Genomic DNA, 20,132 nt, shown 5'->3' with positions numbered 1-20,132 from the left:
AAGGAGATAGAGTAGCCACTTAGATTATGGGACCTCTAAATATGACTCCAATGAAAGCGTAGGGCAGACCAAATAATGGTGACTTGTCAAGTTGCACAACAAGAAAGGGGTTACGCACCTAGGTACACTTTGTCTTCCTAGTTATTTGGTATTTTTATCAAATAATAAACATTATGAAATTAAAACATGCACTGTGTAATGATGAATTAAAACAAAAGAAATGAATTTGAATAAAATAAAAAAGTGAAGTCTAAAATGCATGCGCTACAAAACAAGGATAGCAATAATAATATGATTTCATAGAAAATTAATCTAAACTGTTGTTATTAAAAATATAAACCCTAAATAATAAGTCTATAATATCCCTAGAAGAATTTCCTCATGCAACGTGACCTAAGCATGGTAGAAAAAAACTTGTAATCAGTTTAGTATGTATAATCGGTTCTCGAGGTGCAACCTGGCTGGGATGGGTTGGGTTGAGTTTTTAAAAACATCAACCCTAACCCTAAGTCCCCTCAGCTCAACTCAAGCCCAGCTTGAGGTCGGGCTGGGATATTGCACCATAGGCCTAGCCTTATTTGGCTCAACCCAACCCTGATTGACCCCGGTAGCCATTATTTTTGTCGTTTCAAGGCTAGGCAAGGTTGGGCTATCCATGTTTTTTAATTTATTTATTTTTTGTTAACCATATGTATGATCTTATTATGTATAGTATATGTTTATATATATAGGGTCGGGCTGTGCGGGACTGGGCTCAACCCAAAACCTAGCCTAGTCTTACCTTGGGCCTAAATATCTCAATCTTGACCCAACCCGTAGGATGAAAATCCCAGCCTAGGCATTGTCGAATCCAAGGCGGCGGGCTTGGCCTTAGCCAAGACAAACTTGTATTTATGATTGGTTCAATGGTATATCGGTCATAGTCGATTCATAACAGTTTGTTAGTTAAAAAGTGAATCACACTCTTTAATAAACGGATTCGCTTTTTAAAACCAAAACCAAACCAATTAGTAAATGGTGCATCGATTATTGTTCAAACGATTTGGTTTGATTTTGCAAAAAGTTTAGATAATCTATCAATCGAACCGAGTTTTCCTTCACCTATGGTGGAAATATAATTTATTAAGCCACTATATATGATCCTTTGATTCAATCAATAAATAATACTTTAGACCTTCCACAACATGGAGGAGAGATAATGATAAGACTCACAATCCTATGAATCCGGCCACAAGGTCAAACCACTGTGGACGAAGATATTATGTTTTCCATCCATAAGGTTATGTTTGGATGCCAAGAGAGGGGAAAAAAAAACATAATAAAATAAAAATCATGATGATGTAGATTGATTTTTGTGTCTATCTCTCTTCTCAAATTCATTTTTTTTAAACCTTTTAATTTGTTTATTTGTTCTTAACATCTAAACATAGCCTGAGTACCAATTTTGTCACATCATATTGTTATTCTTTATGTTTTCACAAAGTACAGACTTTCTATTTAGGGAATGCGTTTTCTATCCAGGATTGACGCAAGGACCAATGGGAATGCGCACAAAAACATCATCAGGGATGAGATTTTCGCCTCTTGGGGGCCAAGGCGATCATTTTGTCCCATGTTGTATCTAGGCACAGGGGCTGGATTCCCGGAAAAAGTCCTGGATCCCCTTTATTATTGGGAAAATTACATGATTAGCTACTTTTAGGTTTTCATTTATAAAACTGTCCACCCTATGTTTGAATTAACAGAATAAACAAAAAAAAGTTTAATTTTACAAAACTAGACAAAACAGTGACTCTTCTTCATCCTTCGTCTTCCTCGGTAGTTCCCCTCTGGAAAAATCTCTTTTTTTTTTTTCCTCTATTACATGGGGTAGCAGAGAACGGCGGTGGCTGGGATAGGGGGTGGGACTGCAGGAAACGGAGGATGCTTGGGCAAGAAGGCAATGGCAGGGGTAAAAATGTCTAAAAAAGTAAGTGTGGGAGGGAGAAACACTATTTTGTCCAGTTTTGTAAACCTTAACTTGTTTTTGTCTATTGTTGTTAATTCAAACATAAGGTGGACAGTTTTGTAAATAAAAATCCAAAAATAGCTAATCATGTAATTTACCCTTATTTTTTTCATGTGTTTGGACGTATGGAAAAGTTCATGGGTTTGATTCTCATATTCGGGAAATGAAAATCACTTTCCTTCACATCGCTAGGTACAAAAGCGCGGGATCGACACTTTCACAGTTCACTCCCTTGAACTACTGTGAGGGTTCTGAGTCTTCTGACTTCTGGGTTTCAAGCCGTATATCGTTCCCAAATCCCAGTAGAGATCGTTAGAGTCGGGGGAGCTCCTCAATGGCGAGCACTGCAGCCGCCATCGACCAGGCGGCCAACCCCAAGTCTGTTGACGAGTCTCTCTGGTGGGACTCCTTTTCGCTTCTGCTGACCGACCTCGAAAATGCCCCTCTATCCGCAGAGGTTCCAGCCTCCCTGGTAAAACCGATAATGAACCACTAATTGTACTCTGTCTCTCTCATCCTCTTCCCTTCATATTCTTCGTATTCTTCTTATTTTGAGTTATCATTGAGGTTCCGGTTTTATAAACTCTGTCTGTCTCTGCTCAGGTAAAGAAGTTAAAGAACAACCACGCTTGGTTTCTGGGTTCAGTTTCTCTTTTTAAGCCCCCAAACCAGACGTCAAGAGCTGCTCTTGATTCAGCTCAAATCAATGTTGGTTCACATCGATTTATCATGCAACCTGAATTGAAAGATGTAGCATTACATGCTAGTTCTTATTTGGTAAGTTCGTCAATTGGTTTCTCCTGGAATTTTTTTTTTCTTTGTTTCCCCTCCACTTCCGTCTGCAGGTCTTGAAAATGGTAGAGAGAAAGAATCACCAGTTGTCGTTTAACTTGTCGCCTGCCTGCGGCTCCAGTGTGAACTGGCTTAATTTGTTAATGCGATATAGTCTTTGTCTACCAATTATATTTTGGATCCTTTGTTGTATTCTTACCTCTTTAGTGGTACTAAATTGAATAAATCAAGAATAAATGCTGAAGACGGTAACTAGAATACTAGATCCATGTTGAACTCTTGGTGACCATTTTAGACTTTAATCTGAAAAAGATGGAAAGTTCAGGATTCAGAGGTTACGCATGGGGTGATGGGATTTTGGACTGACCTAGGCAGTTACCTGAACTATAAGACTGCCTTTTCATGTGGTGCATTGATAGACTTGGAAAATAAATTATAATCATGATATCATTTTAGTTGTATCCAATTGACGAAAGTTAGCTGTAAGAAATTTGAACATCATGCATGCTTAATGAGTACATAATACATTAATGTGCCTTTTGTTCATATAATTTACAATTATTCTTTGTTCGTGGAAGAAACTTCAAGATTTAGGTGCACCAAAGTTTAAAGTATTGGTATCGGATATCATATCAGAAGGGTGATTTAAATCATATCGTAGAGACACAAGATATGCTAAACATGCAAATGAAAATGGTCAAGAAACGTGTGGAAATGATTAGAATACATGCAAAATGCAATGTTTAAGCATAAAATACTGTAAATAAGTAATATGTAAAATATATCATGTATAAAAAGGAGAACAAAGCACGATGAGATAAGTTCATTCAGTTAATTATGTATGAAGGGTGAGGTTTCTTACATTTACTAGTACAATAAAAGAAGTTATTTTCAGTTTGGGGAAGATTTAGGGTTTAGATGCACACATTATTGCAGAAAAAAATGTTTCAATCATTCATGTTGGTTTTCACTAATTTAGTGATCCATTGCAAAAAAAGACACTAAAAATTAATATTTGAGCACAAAATTCAAAATTTTGATAGATAACTGTTATTGCGCAAATTTGGTTTCGATCCTTAATTACAGGCTGTTTAATCCCCAAATCATGATGAAATCGATACTACTAGAGTCTTTTTTTTCCCAGTAGAAGCTAGTAACCAAGTTGATTTTGCCAAAAGAAATTTGAGAGCTATCGACAAGTGTTTTGTAGTCACGGATTGTGTTCTGTAGTTTATAAAGATGTATTGAGTGTAACAATAGGTATTGACCATATGTCGACCATATCGGGTAACGTATCAACCCAATACAGTTGATGCAATTTTTTAGGTATCGTATCAGTACCTTAAAGAAAAAAACAGTATATGCAAGCATGGTTGTCATGGTACCTAGGCGAACCAAGGCGGTCGAGAGAGGCAAAAATCAAGGCGACTAGCATAGTTGTCAAGGCGTCGCCTAGGCGCCTTGGTCACCTAGTTGGTGTCTCCATGATTTTGGACCCTCTCCAACACCTTGGGTCGCCTAGATGCCGTGACAACTATGGCGCCAGTCCAGACAAAGTTGCTTGGATGCCTAGGCGACGCCTTGACAACTATGTCAGTAAGCATCGGCAGATATAGTAGGATACTTAAAACCTTGAGGTGCACTGAACTTCTCCATGCTTGTATTTGAGAATTATAGTCTTCCAATTGAAATCTATAATCTGTTAATGCCTTATGTATATATATAAATATATTGGTTGGACTTAACATGATGGGCCATAAATTGGAGATGGGACTTGGAACTTGGCATGTGACTAATCCAAGGTGAGGGTTTCCCATCTAATGGTCAGTTTGATCAGAGTCGCTCTCCACATGGCTCAAAGAAAAGACAGAAATTCGAGGAAAGGCTTTTTTTACAGGCTGTTTAAATAGCATTTTCCCATGTAAATGGATATTTATATTTCTGAATTCAAGTTTTTGTGATTTTTCTGCTAAGATATATTATTCTAAGAACTAATACAACAATAGGTTTGTGGGTTTAATACGTAGCCATAGTTCTAATCATTGTCTCCTCTTTATGTATTTCCAGGGCTTAGATGAAGTGCAGTCATACATTCTTGTCAAGAGGGTTGTCCATCGTGATAACATAGCTGCAGATATTAAATCATCAGAATTTCTATATTTGGTTGGTAATTTTATCCCTTTCCTTTAATGGTGAAGAGTGTCTCTGCTAATTATTGTATGCTAAGTCATCCCTATGTTATGCATATAATATTTTGTAAATTGAAGTTTCAGTTAGATCAGACGACATTTGTTTGATATCCCCCCCTCAATCTACAATCATGTATCCATTTAAATAAGGACAGTGTTTGGATGTGCTTCTAAGTAGAAACATATTCATGAACCTGGAGTATTTCCAGGGAATGTTTTTAACTGAATCATTTTTAGATGAGATGATCTTCTTTGTCAATCTGTTATTTCATTATCCTAGTCACGTTTTATGTTTCTTTTCCAAGAAGATTTTGACTACCCTAGAAATCACTGAACTTTTTTAGCTGACTCCTAGACATTAGGGGTGGCAATATCTGAAATGACTACCAAAATGACATGAACATGACCCATCAAATCTGTGTTTTGGTTGGTGCTTTGGGTTTCGCCCAGTTATGGGTCAACATGAAATGGATACTAAGAAAACAGATTGTTTTGTATGCCGTGCTGACCTGAACATGGCCCATTTGTTAAATATGTTTTTGTTGTCTTAATTAGGTTGTGAGTTTCCTTTTTTGTTGTGTTCATGTTGACCCATTTGGTATGTTTCATAAATATATTGTGTTCAAGTCATTTTGTGTTATGCTTGTGTCTTAAGTCTTAACACCAAGATGAAACTGAAGCAATACAGGTCACTGCCTCCCACACCGAAAATATTCCTTGTTGCAGATGTGAGATGGAAGCATTTTCCTGGTAACTTGTCTTTTTCTCTCCCAAGACAAACAAATATGGATTTATTTCCCAGAAATGTTTTGGACGTTGTTAACCTCCAAAATGTTTCTGATCTAACATGTCAAGTTCCCAACTTGGCAGCTATTAAAGAAGTTCATTACTGTTTATACCTGATAAGCTACGAGAAAGTCGTTCGAGGTGGCATGGCCATGTTCAACGGGGGCCTTTGGATGCTCCAGTACGGAGGAGTGATTTAATTCAGATTGAAAGAACTAAAAGAGCCAGGATCCGTGTCGCCAACCCATTTAGTTGAGATAAGTCTGAGTTGTTTATTACTGTTTATACCTGGGACCAAGCTGGTTTCAATGTGTGAAAAGAGACGACAAAGTGATGAGAGAGCAAAAGTTAGCATGTTTTTACTTGGTGATACTGCACTGCATAGAATAGAACAACCTGTATAGGAAATGTTCTGGAACAGAGATCATCTTCAGCACGTCACTTAAAAAAGCACAAGCAGGTACACACAACCAATGGCCCAAACAATTGACCAAATACATTCTTCATGAATAAGGATGCAACCTGCTGCAAGCCTGCAAGTATGCTTTTGCAGGATTTTGCGAGGTGTGGATTGTAAATAGTCCTAACCTTTGACTTTTTTTTGATGAATAACTAAAAACTTAATTGCATAGAAAGAAGAAGGATACAGATACATCATAAAAATACAACAACAACAGGGGAGGGGATGCCCCACGGAATCGAAGGGACTACGCAGTCCCTACTTCTATTCAGTTTTGCTTTGGGAAGCTATGGTGTCAGCTGAACAGAGGAGGCAAGAAAAAGAAAAATTCCTTGACAATGCAACTGTCTAACCCTCCTTAGGGGAAGATATTGCCAACGATTGACAACTCACACTTTGCAACGATAACCAATCTAGAGTATCCTTCAATGATGGAAGAAAACCAGCCTCTAGAGCAAGAAATATATTAACCTAGGATAGCCACCTTAACCTCTGCACTGGGAGTCAGCAGTACCAATAGGCCTAGAAAAGACAGAAGGATATGACCCTCCTCATCCCTAAAGACACTGACACCCATAGTTGTCAAGGCGGTGAAACGACCCAAGGCGCTGGAGGGGTGTCTAAGCGCTTAGGCGACAAGGCGCCCCCAAGTGTTATTTTTTATTTTTATTTCCCTCTTTTCTAACATTATTTAGTATGATACATTATTTTAGTATGCTACAATGTATACCTTATTTCATAAAAAATAAACATTAAGCCTTCTCAAGTCATAAAAAATCAACATTAAGCCACATTAAGTCACATCAAGTCATCAAAAATCAATATTAAGCCACATCAAGTTATCAAAAATCAACATAGAACTAGAAGACAACAGAACTGAAGAAGCAAGCTATTGGAAGTTTGAAACAATTTAACATACATTTGGTTTATACTAGTCTCACATTTGGTTTATACTGTTCTTAGAAAATATGATCTTATCTTTAAGTAATTAAATTGTTCTCGATTTAGAGAAATGTTCTTTTTCTCTAAGAAGTTTGACTAGTCAAATGATTTTTAAATAAGACTTTTAGTATTAGGTAGAGCACAAAACCAGCTTTCCTACAAATCCAAAATTGCTTAAATCTGATTTATATTGAAGAAGTTATGTACCAGTCAAACCTTATTTGGTATGCGTGAATGCTGTCAAAATTGCTCTGAATGAAAATATTTTTTTAGATATCAAAACAAATGTATATTTTACCGCACTTTTGGTTTTTAGCAATGTTTTACCATATTAAGATTTATACAATTTTTAGATTTGAGAAAAACCCCAGCATTAGAAAGTTGAAAATTTTACCTATCATAAAAAGTCCAGTTTTTGTTCTTGAACTGGGGTGTTGTCTTTTTATCCTTTTGGAATTTGATTTTTTTAACTATTTTTATTGGATTCAATTAAGGGGTATTAGCTTATTTATGAATAATATCTTAAGTAAATGAAATACCAAATATAAAAACATTTACTTAAGTGATAATTGGCATAAATAAAGGGCAATACCAGGTTCAATATAAAAAAAACCAATGCAAGGCGCCTTGCAATAAGGCGGAGGTCGCCTAGGCCCCAACAAAACCACTTGGACGCCTAGGCGGCGCCTTGACAACTATGCTGACACCCTATACGTTATGGACCAAAGTTACCAAGGGAACTGTCATTAAAGTTAAACTTTATGATAATTGCGGGGAATAGGGCCTCCATTAGTGCAAAATCTGAGAAGCAAGCAGTGAAGAGGAAGCCACCAAAGAATAATGCTAAAAAAGAGATACCTCGGAAAGACTCCAAATTCATGGCCCATGTAGCAGTCCTCATCTCAAGCTCAATCACCTACATAGGAGGTAGCCGCCAGCCTCAGAACATTCTATTATTCCTTTTCTCACCAAATAGACCATATGCCCCACTGGTAAGACAAACTGCTACACCAATTTGCCTCTCCTTCCAAGAGTCCTGGGACTGCCAAAATGACATGAGATCATGGCTTACTTAAGTGGGGTTTCAGTTTAGACTGAATGAAGGCAGGAGATGGGCTCAAACACCCTTACACCCCTCACGAAGGGGCAATGATTAAAAGGATGACTATCAGATTCCCCATTAGACACACAGAGGAGGGAAGTCTGTGAGAAAGTAATGTTCTTACCCACTCTCTTTTGCAATCTGTCACATATGCTCACCTGCCAAGCAAGGGCCTTGTACGTAGGATGGTGTTGTAATTTCCTGATCGGCTTGTATGGATCATAGTTGTTAAGGCACCTAGGTGAATCAAGGCGGTCGAGGGGGGGTGTTTAAAAAGCAAGCCGACCGACACCAAGAAGGAGACAAGACGTCACCTAGGCGACACCAAAAATCAAGGCGAGAGCATGGCACTTGGACGCCTAGGCGATGCCTTGACAACTATGGTATGGATAGCCAAAGTTGTTGCAAGAGCGAGGAATGGGAGCCAAAAAACCTTTGGCGCCTTTTAAACAAATTGGCTGCGCTTTCATGCTGGCAGCCTGTGCTTGTCATTATTGCACCTAACGATGGTGTAGAACCTTTGATCAGGATGGGTTTTGATAAAGAGATCACTTAGAGCGGGGAGTTGTTATCAATTGTTTTAGATCACATGAAAGAGTGCAGTTGAGAGCAAGGACAATTTCATGTTATATATTTATGGAGAGAAATGGGATAGGGAATTGTACAAATGAATCTGTGTGTTCTTTTCGGATGCTTTTTTTATCCGAAGGGATAGTGTAAGAATTTCAGCAGTAGTAATTGAAGTAAAAGAAGCCTTGATGAGGATGAAAGTAGGCAAGGCACCAGGCCCAAATTAGAAGTGTGGAAAATCTTAGGAATTTATGATTTATCTTGGCTAACCAAGTTGCTTAATAAGATTATGAGCACAAGGAAAATGCCAGATGAATTGAGGAGAAGCATTTTGGTTCCAATTTACAAAAATAGCAGTGATTTTTAGAGCTGCAATAACTATAGAGGAGTAAAACTAATGATTTATACTACGAAGTTATAGGAGATGGTTATTGAAACCCACCTGAGACAAAAAACTACTATTACTGAGAACCAATTTGATTTAATGCCAGGAAGATCCACGACAAAAGCTATTTACTTAGGAGACTCATGGAAAAATTTAGAGATTTCAAGAAGGATCTCCATGTGGTCTTTAATGATCTAGAAAAAGCTTATGACAGAGTCCCTAGAGAGTTAATCTGGCAAGTACTAGAGGAGAGAAGTGTTTCAAGTAAATATGTGGACATAATTAAAGATATGTAGCACGGTGTGGTGACTAGTGTAAGATTTGTGGGGGGTCAAGGTAGTGGATTCCCAATTACAATTGGGTTACATCAAGGATTAGCTTTAAGTCCTTATTTGTTTGCGTTTATCATGGATGATTTAATCGGAATGTTCAAGATGAGGTTCTTTGGTGTAGGCTTTTTGCTAATGAGATTGTTTTGGTGAATGAGACAAAAGCAGAGATTAATGCCGAGTTGGGAGCTATGGAAATCAACCTTGGAATCAAAAGGTTTTAAGATAAGTAGAACAAAGACAAAGTAGATGAGAGGGAGATTCCGCAAAATGATCATTTTAGGTATATGTGGGCTCAATCATAAATAAAGAAAGTGATATAGAGGATGATGTTTCACAGAGAATTAAAATAGGATGGATGAAATGGAGAGGTGTGTCCGGAGCATTGTGCGATCGATGTATTCCTTTAATATTTAAGGAAAGTTTTATAGGACAGTTCTATGACTGGCTATGATGTTTGGTGTGGAATGTTGGGCAGTTAAGAAGCATCATGTCGATAAACTCAGTGTAGAGGAGATAGGGATGTTGAGATGGATGTGGCAAAACTAGGAAGGATAAAGTAATGAATGATCATATTAGAGCTGATTTGGGAGTTGCTCCGATACATGATAAGCTATGAGAAAGTTGTTTGAGGGGGGCATGGCCATGTTCAACAGAGGCCTTTGAATGCTTTAGTACGGAGGAGTGATTTATTCAGATTGAAGGAACTAAAAGAGCCGGGCAGACCTAAAATGACCTTAGGAGTTAGGAGAAGTGGTGAGGAAAGACATGCATAGCTTAGGCCTTGTATCTAGTATGACCTCGAATAGAGCTAATTGGAGGGCAAAGATCCATGTAGCCAACCGGCCCGACCCCATTTAGTGGGGATAAAGGCTGAGTTGTTGTGATGCAGAATTGTTCTCGAACCAGTAAACCCAACAAGAGATCAATCACAAAAGGATCACATATAGGGACAAACTAAAATTAAGAGCAGAATTCTCTAACACTTTTTTTTTAAAACATATGAAAGAAGAAATAAAGGATATGATCAAGGTTTCACCACCTGGCCTAGAGGTACGTAGCTAAAAAGGGTCGATGCTCTACACGTTGTGTTGATGTTGTATGCCATTTCCCTTTGCTTCTATTTTTTTTTAATATTCTATCTCTACTTGGATCCATGTAGCTGACCCCATTAAGTTGGGAATTTGGGATAAGGCTGACTTGTTGTTGTTGTATGACCAAGGCTTCACCATCTGGCCTGCAGGAATGGAATTACCACTGTACTCAACCCTACTGAATCACCACAGTAAGATCTGATTGGGATGCGGGAATGGAATTACCACTGTACCCAACCTACTGAATCACCACAGTAGGGTCTGATTGGAATCACCTCCAAGAGTTGTTACAGTTCATCACTGCAACCTATCCAGATTAATCCCTGAACCAAAGAAAAGCAAACTTTATTTCCCAATCGTCTCCTTATTACAACAGTATATTCTTTAAATAAAAGACCTAAAGATAAAAATAGTAACTAACTAGAACCTTCCCTACATGGACAGTATTACTATAAAAAAGGAAATAATAAAAATAGTAACTGTTAGCTATTAATTTAGAAACTGAGGAACTTGTACAATAATAGAAGATGGTAACTACTAGGAAAGCATTCCAGCAGATATTCAAGATATTTTAGCAGATCTCTCATAGGACCCGACACAATCTTCTGGAAGATCTCATACAAGCCATGTGCAGGCCAGCCTGACCCTGGCTTGAACCAGGACCAGAACCAGAACCTTGGAAAGCATTTGGACCCAGGTTCTGGCCTAGGATCTGAGTTTGGATCTGCTGTCTTCTTTTCCTGTGCATATAGGTCTTCGGTGTGCATCAGTTTGATTCATGGACCGTTTCTTTTGGGGCTGTGTAATTTTTATTTACTTTTATTATGTTTCCTTTGATAAACATTAGAAGTATTGATGGAGTTTTCTGTTTAGTGGTCTGCTGTTTCAATTATGGAAGAAAAATAGGCCCCTGATCTCCAGTCTTAGATGCTCGACACGCATATTTAGGCGGTTTACTATTTTTTTGGTTACCCTTTTCTTTTTAAATCTTGGCTTTGCTACTGTGTACTCCATGAACTTAAATTTTTAAGGCTTTGTCTGGATGCAGAGAGTTGTATGATTGAAGTACTTCTTTAATGCTCTTCTTTGTCTGACCTTTGCTTTTTTCTGATCTTGCAAAGATATTACTTCAGTACTACATTGAGAGACAGTGCTTGTTCAAGTGTATCAGACAGATTCTTGTGCATGCTTGTAAGTTATCATAACTCAGGAATCTTCATTTGATGTACCTTTTTTTTCTTCCTTATGAGAATAGTGGTTCCCTTTTCTCTTTCATTAGATTTTCGCGAATTCAATTACTCCCAAGTTTAGATTGCTGTGCTCTTATTTTATGATTGATAGTTGAAAACACTGTATTGGTTTTCGGATGTCTGAGAATATATACCCTGGTGTGAGCTTCATTTTTTGATATGATGACTAAAGTCATGCTCTGCAGTAAGATCAATGTTGTCATTCAAAATTCTGGATTGGTATCCTTGTTGCTGCTCAGTTCATAGTTGTCAAGGTGTGGCCTAGGTGCCTAGGCAACTTAGGTGTCCAGACGCCTTGGTAGCCTGGGCACCTTATTGGTATCACCTTGTGTCCAGGCCCTCTCCATCGCCTTGGGTCACCTAGACGCTGTGGCAACTATGTCTCAGTTCCCTAGATATGTATCTGTGGGATATTTTATTGGTTTTGATACAATTGAATCATGACCAAATGAACTATGTACCACATTGACCGAATAGACATCTAAAGGATCACCACCCTTCTTCTCATGACCAAATCGGACCACATTGAAGGCAACCCTAGACCCCAAGGGAGGGTCCCAACTTATAAAGCAATGCGCCCGAGATCTCCCCATAGGGTGGCTCTTTCAGAGGGGTAGTTAGAGGCATGGATGGCTGTGAAGTAAAAGCTGGAATGCCCCTGAGCATCAGAAACTTGAAGATGCATGAATTGGGAGGATGAGGACAAGAAGGAAACTGGCCAGAGAAGCCTAAGACGGCCATTTGGGTGGTGGGGATAATTGGAACAGAAGGACCAAGAAGGAGCAACGGAGAAGGTAGTGTGGGCAACATTCAACTCTTTAACTCTGGATTTTATTACGCAGCTGAAGGTTGCACGATGATGCAGATCTGAAGACTTACATTCATAAGAAGAAGAAGAAGAAGTCCAAGTAGTTGTTTAGTCTTTAGTAGTTTTCCATACTTAGTTTTATTTTCATGTTTTTTGTGTTTTAAATTGAACCGGTCCAAAGCTGGTTTGAACCAATGGTTCAATTTGGACCTTGGTGCAACGGTTAGGTTGCTCCATTGTGAGTTGTGACCAAGTGGTCATGGACTCACGGGTTCGAGTCTTTGGAAACAGCCTCTCTGCCAAGCAGGGGTAAGGCTGCGTACATTATGATCCTCCCCAAACCCCGCAGTGGCGGGAGCCTCGTGCACTGGGTACGCCTTTTTTTTGGGGTCATGTGACAACTTAGGTGTTCCACTCCCCTCCACGGTTCATAGAGGGGATGTGTTTTGTAATTAAGTCGGCTAGGAGAATCTTGTCTACTCCTAGGCTGATTAGGACATGGCCTTAGGCATTATAATAAAAGCTGTTCGTGGGGCTTTTATTTTCCCCGTCAAATATTGAAAAATCAACTCTCAAAGCTGTTGCTCTGCAACTTGTCTTCTCCAAGAAGATCATTGTCTTGCGTTTGATCAAGACTGACGGAATCAGTGTTTAATCCGATTGACACTTTGCGGTGGGAGGCCCGGGCTGTTCGTTTGGTTACTTTTTTCATCTCCATTTCTGTTCTACATTCAAGTTCTGATCTCAAGTTTCATTCAACATCAACAATTCTGTTCTCAAGTTTGTTCTTCTCCAACAAGTAAGTCTGAATCTCAAAACCCTAAATATTCTCTTCCTCTCTTCTAGACAACCTCCATCAACTCAGGCAAAACCAACCGTAGGAATTATCCCAAACTTTGGTCGAGTACTCTACTTCCCCATTGGGGAACTCGATCCAAACTTGGGCTGATTCTGCCCAGCCATTCTCCTTGAATCCTATTTTCCCCTTCTAAACCCTAACCTTAGTTTTACCCTATTTCTCCAAAAAACCCTTGCTCTGCCGATTCTGTCCCCACACCATTACCCTAATTCCCATAAAATCCCCATCCCTAACCTAATATATTTGAGTTCCCATTGTTCTCTTGGTTTCAACGTCTCGTCGGCAGGCTTATATATTATCTCACACCAGGCCAGACATTGTCTATGCCGTAGGAGTTGTCAGTTGGTTCCTACATGAACCGAAGACTGCACAGCTTGAGGGCATTTTCAAAATTCGGTATTTGAAGTCAGCACCTGAAATGGTACCTTATATTCCAATAATGGGAGTCTGAAGTTAGAATCTAATGTAAGACTAGAACCTGAATAGGTCTAATCCCAGGCAGGATCACAAAGAAAATCTCCAAAGAACAAGAAAGAGAGCAATGAAAACAAAAAATCATATGAGGGAAGCAAGAGAACAATGGGAAGTTAGAATAAGGAAAAAAAGAGAACAATGGAAACTAAAAATAAGGGAAAACAAGAGAACAATGGGAAGTAAGAATAAGGGAAACAAGAGAACAATGGAGACTAAAAATAAGGGAAAACAAGAGAACAATGGAAACTCAAATGAGGGAACAATTTCCTTGGTTGAAGTAACAAATAAAAAAAACCACAAATTTGTAACCTGTTGAAGCAGCAATGATCTTGATGTAATAATCTTCAAGAAATCAATGTGACAATCAATTGAAAGAAATCCCAGCAGCTTGTAGCACTCATAAACTCAATTAGGATATGGAATCAAGAACCGATGGAAGGGGTTGGGGGAAGAGAATGGCTATCTCACCCAACCTATCTCAGGATTTTTTGAGAAGGCTAAAGCCAAAATTTCATTAATTTAATTCGTGTACAATGCTGGCCTCCCTTACAAACTTGTATAGAAGACTCAAAAATAGACTTAGACACTAAAAAGGAAAGGCCTAACCCTATCATTAACTAATATGGTAACCTAAATTGACTAAGAAAGTGAAATAATAAAGAAAACAGGTTTGAGCCCCTGTATTTTGTTCTGGTCATAGGTGTTGAAATTAAATTTCTATTGTTTTGGATTCTGATTTCTTTTTCTGGCAAAATTCTAGAGTTAGGTGGTTTTCTAAAAACAAAATTGTTCCAGTCTGATACCATCACGTCGTAGACCTGCTTAGACTTGTTGTATTTGGTGGGTTGAAGCCATATCCAGCTGAGTGTTACTGGCAGTTCCCTGATGGGATTTTGAAGGGTAAATGAGTATGAAATTTGGAGGGTCAAAGCTCTTTGCCCCTGTGTATTCTTGTTGGTTTGTTTGTCCACAAGTTTACTTTTGCAAGACTAATGTGATTCCCTAATTTATTGAAGCCTCCATATCAGTTTAACTGAAACCTACCCAGGTCTGGATTTTCTGACTTTGCTAAATATTTAGTTAGTTTGTGCTGGAAACTTTTTTCAAGGGCTTGAAGAATGGTGTAATATTCACAACTGGTATAAATCAGGATTATTTTGTCATAAACTTGATAATTGATTGCTAAGTTTGAGTGTGGGAGATGGGCGGTCAAGAGGTTGATGCAGTGATAACACTCTATGAGTCTCTGTTCAAGCTGTGGTGATATTCGTAGTGCAGCCTTACTGGTTGATACTGGATACTTGTCAATTTAATTGTATGAGATACGATGATGTTAAGCTTTCTTTTGTTTCGTGTTTGGTTGGGTTTCTAGTTTCACCCTTTTATTTTTGTTGATGTTCTTTTCTTTGGTTGGTTCCACTTTTCTTGCTTCCATTCCTTGAGGTTTTGTTTTTCGTGTGTAGGCGTCCCTACTCTTATGCTTTTAGAGTCATGCTTTTTATCTTTTCGTATTCATTACCCTTTATTGCATATAGACATTCTTCTCTGTTGATTAAACATTTCTTTGATCTCTAAATGTTATTTTCTCAATGCTCATAATATTCTGATAGAGATACTTTCGGACTTTGGATGATTCTGGTTAAGTTTTCATCTAGCTTAACTAAGAATTGTCATATATCTTTTAAATAGTATATGTTGGAAGTGGATCCAAGGAAGGTGACTCTGTACGGGAGGAGGCATTGCAGCTGTTTTCTGATGGTCTGGAAAGAAAATTATTATCGGTTCTTCAGGACCTTCTATCCTCCAAGTATCCAGAACATATGGTATGTCTGTTTGGTTTTGTATGTCTCATATGTGCCTAATATGTGCCTTTCTTGCTCTTGTTCTATTATTTAGTTTTGTGGTTGTTTTCTCATCATGTTGTTTTGGTTGATGTATCCAGAACATTTGGTATGTCTTTTTGTTTTTGGATGTCTCATATGTGCCTAATATGTGTCTTTGTTGCTGTTGTTCTATTATTTATTTTTTGTCGTTGCTGTAGTTATTATTGTTGTTGTTTTCTCATGATGTTGTTTTGGTTGATGAGACTAGAGAAGGTATAATATGCCTTGTTTCAAATGTGAGGCTTTTGAATTAAAAGCTTTTCATATAAGCCAAATGGCATATGGTGTGGTTGTTGCCCCTATGAGTTCTGAATCAGTAGTTCACTTTTTAGTTAAGTGCCTTTTACCTTGAAAGATTGGGAAGTTATTTTGGTGATAAAAGAATAACTGGGTGATGCATAACTTTTCTGTTTATCGGTTATGGGATCAGAAGAGGCAGTATGTTAGTTGGTCTCTGAAGTTGTGGTATTTTATGCGGGCAGCTGTTTTTAGTCTTGTTGATTCCTAAGAACCAACGGACGGGATACCACTCCCCCCCCCCCCCCCCCCCAAAAAAAAAAAAAAAAAGAAGAGAAAAGAAAAAAGAGATTCCTAAGAAACAACGGGCTTTTGAAAATCATGCAGAACCTACGTAGGAGACTAGGAGTGGCTCATAAGGTCAAAGAGAAAACGACCTTGTGGGGTTCTCTTTGTAAAGTGTTTCATGGGACTAATGTATTGTGAGATGAGAGGACTACAATTTATTTTTTATGTAGCTTTCGGTTGCTGTATAGACCTTTTGGCAATGGCAGATTTTTTTTGGGGGGGTGTGTGTGTGGTTATTATTGTTTTCTTGTAAGGTTTTGTTCAGATAAGCTTACCTGAATGACCTAAATATCTGCCATGTGGCAGATCAGATGGAGTCCAAATTTAGTGGACAGGTAGATCCCAACATTCCTGCTTAGATGTCTAGTTTCAACCCAGGTGGAGTTTGCCATGGCAAAGTAAAGCTTTAGAAATGCAGCCGAAATCCTCTTAAAAGGCCAAAAAGGGACAGGATCATGAAGTAGAGGACCCAAATTGATCATTTTTCAAGAGGCAGCCACTATGGCCAAGGTGGAACATCTGCTACTACATTGGCACTTTGGATTTCCACCGAAAATTATTATGCATATGAAGAAATGTAAGTGGAATAGGCCTTATCAATTAAGAATGGAGCCACAGAAATTCTTTAGAGCTGGTAATGCACCGATCACATTTGCCAAATTCCCTTGCTGATTGCCATGAGTTCTGATCTAGTGGAATTCCCCTCTTCAATGGGGCCATAAAATGCCATTACTACTCTACCTTTCCCCCAATACCTGAAGGCACTATTCCCCAAGTAACAGCTATCAAAGTGCAATTTAACTATTCCTTCAGGGGAGGCTTCCATTAACAGTCCCACTTCTCCTATCTTTCAATTTTCAATCCTATCACACAAATGTGTTGGGCAGAACAAAAGTATTTTCATTGGTTGGTAATTCTAGGATTTTATTTGACACATTGGCCTTGGTATCGGATATCCTTCTCCCTGATGGGTGGGTCCTTACTCCCTTGCTTCCCTTATCGGAAGTTTGGGATTATCTTCCGTTCATCTGTAGGCGGCCTGCTGGCGCTGGAGACTTGGTTATTTGGCCTCCCTCTTCCACAGGCATTTTCAGCTCCAAATCTGTTTAGGATCTCATCAGGGCTCGTGGCCCCTTAGTCCATTGGTGTAAGTTGGTCTAGTTCAAAAAGTGCATCCCTTGCCACAATTTTACTCTCTGAGGGCCCTCTACAGCTGCCTTCCTACACAGTCCTTCCTTGCACAGGCAAATTCCGGTCCTCCCCTCAACTGCTGCCCATGTGGGAATGCTCCCGAAGATGTGAATCATCTCTTCTTCGCCTGTCGTTCTCCTCCGTGATTTGGGAAGGACTGCTTTCCAGAAATTGTCCTTGTTGGAGAAGCATTTTGCCCTTTGATAGACAATGATCATGGGTGGACATGACATTTGGTGGTGTTTCCAGCTCTGTCTCTCACAGAACTCACAAGCTCAAGGCTAAATTATTTCTTAAATCAATGGTAGTGGGTATGACCCCCTACTTTTTATTTAGGGTACTTTACATGTAACTCCCCTGAGGTATCACATAATTCCAGAATCACCTGTGAGTTTTGGATATTTACGCTTGCCACCCCTGCTTTCCAACATAATTAATAAGTAAACCCACTCTGTTAACCTGCGACTAAAAACATTAAAATATATCATATATTGACCAAATTGCCCTTCCTGTTAAAATAAACCTCTTCTTCCATTATTTCCCTTATTTCTACTTTTGAAGAACCCTAACGGCAGAGAACTAACCATGGGCGCACCGTCTCTCCCATCTCCGGTAAACCTAATCGAATCATAACCCTGAACCATATTCAAAGTATACAGCATTAGATCAATGAAAAATCATTTAAGGATAAAATGAGCCTAACCGTGGCAGAAGACTTTCGGAAATTATTGAAATCAGATCTGCTCTACAAGATTTTAAGTTGAATCATCTAGATCAGAATTAGAACAGGGTTGATTGGAACTCTTGAATGTCAATTGCAGGTAAATCAAGGTTTTCCAAAAAGCTAGATAACCATGAATTGGGATTTATTACAGACCAGAATAAAAAGAAAGTAAAATAGCCTCCCTTTTAGCTTCCATAATCTTCATCTCTGCTTGGGTATGGGTTTGGGTTTGCTTAATGCATATTAGTCACAAGAACCCATATAGTATTTGTAAACAAGACATTCAATGATCCAGCATTGGCTGCCACGAGAAGCCAAGAGAACATGCCAACAGTACCATCACCAAGTCCTTTCTTTTTCCAGGCAACCGCAAGGGCTTCGGCCTTATTCTTGAAGATTTGATAGAAATAGTAATAGATGCCCTGAGATGCAGAGGTGCCAAATAGAGAGGGTTTGAGACCAGTGTACAATCCACCAAAACCTTTGGCTCTTATAACCTTGAGAATTTGCATTAGAGTGCCACCGCCATGAGAGGGAGGATGGGGTTGGGAAATAATCAGGAAATAAGAGAACTTAAATTAATCTCAATTCGTAGGTCAGATTAGAGGGAAATCACAATCGAGTATCAATCTTAGGGAGCTTAAGTAATACCCAGAATATTATCTCAATCCAATGGTTGGATGAGGATTAATTTGAAAACTTTCTGATCGGGGTTAGACAATCGTAGAAAATAGGACTCTCAGTATCAGCAAATCCACGTCAGAACCCTCCAAAACCCTGGTCAGTCTTAATAGCATTAAAATATCTACCAAATCTGGTGGACAGATCAGGGTGCGGTTGTCGTACAAGATAGGCTGAAGCAAAGCAAAAAACATGGGAGCCACAAGGTCATTTGAATCGTGGATTAAAAGGTTTTTTTAATGATCAACATATTACCACTGTGAGTAAGTATATCTGTGAATGAGACTGGATCAAATATGAGATTTCAATCTATGACCAGAATGATTAATCGATGAGGGATTATTGCAATACCTGTATTGTGTTAAAACAGAATACAAAGAAAGAGTGAAAAAGATGATGAGTTGCAGGTCATCGTTTGAATATGGTTCTGTGCCTGGAAGGAGAAGTTTGGAGAAAACCCTCAAGAACAGTAGCTCAATCGAGTCAATAATATCAAATCGGAGAAGAAAGGGGTTGGCGGCCAGGGTTGAGATAATGGCAGATGGAGGTGAGGTCTCGGTGATAATGAGATGAGGGTTTCAATTGCAGGTTGGGATGAAAGGGTATATTGGTCATAAAATATCTAAAACACTCTTACCGTTCGCAACTAATGGGAACAACTAACGAAATGGGTTTACTTATTAAATATTTTGGAAAGCAGGGGTGGCATGCGTAGATAGTCAAAACTCATGGGTGGATCTGTAATTATGCAATACCTCAGGGGAGGTACGTGTAAATTACCCTTTTATTTATAACTTCATGGAAACAAACAAATAGGAAACCCCTATGCATGGTAGGGAGAATCCATTACAACTTAAATAAAGGGTGTACCCAGTGCATGAGACTCCCGCCACTGCGGGGTCTGGGGAGGGTCATAATGTACGTAGCCTTACCCCCGCTTCGCCGAGAGGCTGTTTCCAGAGGCTCGAACCCGTGACCACTTGGTCACAATGGAGCAACCTTACCATTGCACCAAGGTCC

General features: G+C 38.9%; 1 protein-coding gene across 2 annotated transcripts in view; it reads left to right on the top strand.

The window, feature by feature from the left end:
- Nucleotides 1-2,208: 2,208 nt before the first annotated feature.
- LOC122658035 overlaps nt 2,209-20,132 on the top strand; it is a 117,027-nt gene continuing 99,103 nt past the window's right edge. For both annotated transcript variants that reach the window (XM_043852887.1, XM_043852886.1), the window contains exons 1-5: nt 2,209-2,480; nt 2,612-2,785; nt 4,868-4,963; nt 11,779-11,848; nt 15,738-15,871. In XM_043852887.1, the coding sequence (XP_043708822.1) occupies nt 2,343-2,480; nt 2,612-2,785; nt 4,868-4,963; nt 11,779-11,848; nt 15,738-15,871 (612 nt within the window). In that variant the 5' untranslated portion in view covers nt 2,209-2,342. The remainder of the gene's footprint in view (nt 2,481-2,611; nt 2,786-4,867; nt 4,964-11,778; nt 11,849-15,737; nt 15,872-20,132) is intronic.

The sequence above is a fragment of the Telopea speciosissima genome, chromosome 4 (genome assembly GCF_018873765.1).
Source record: "Telopea speciosissima isolate NSW1024214 ecotype Mountain lineage chromosome 4, Tspe_v1, whole genome shotgun sequence".
Classification (NCBI taxonomy): domain Eukaryota; kingdom Viridiplantae; phylum Streptophyta; class Magnoliopsida; order Proteales; family Proteaceae; genus Telopea; species Telopea speciosissima.
The sequence above is the reverse complement of the archived record's forward strand: the minus strand, read 5'-3'. Positions and strand labels throughout refer to the sequence as shown.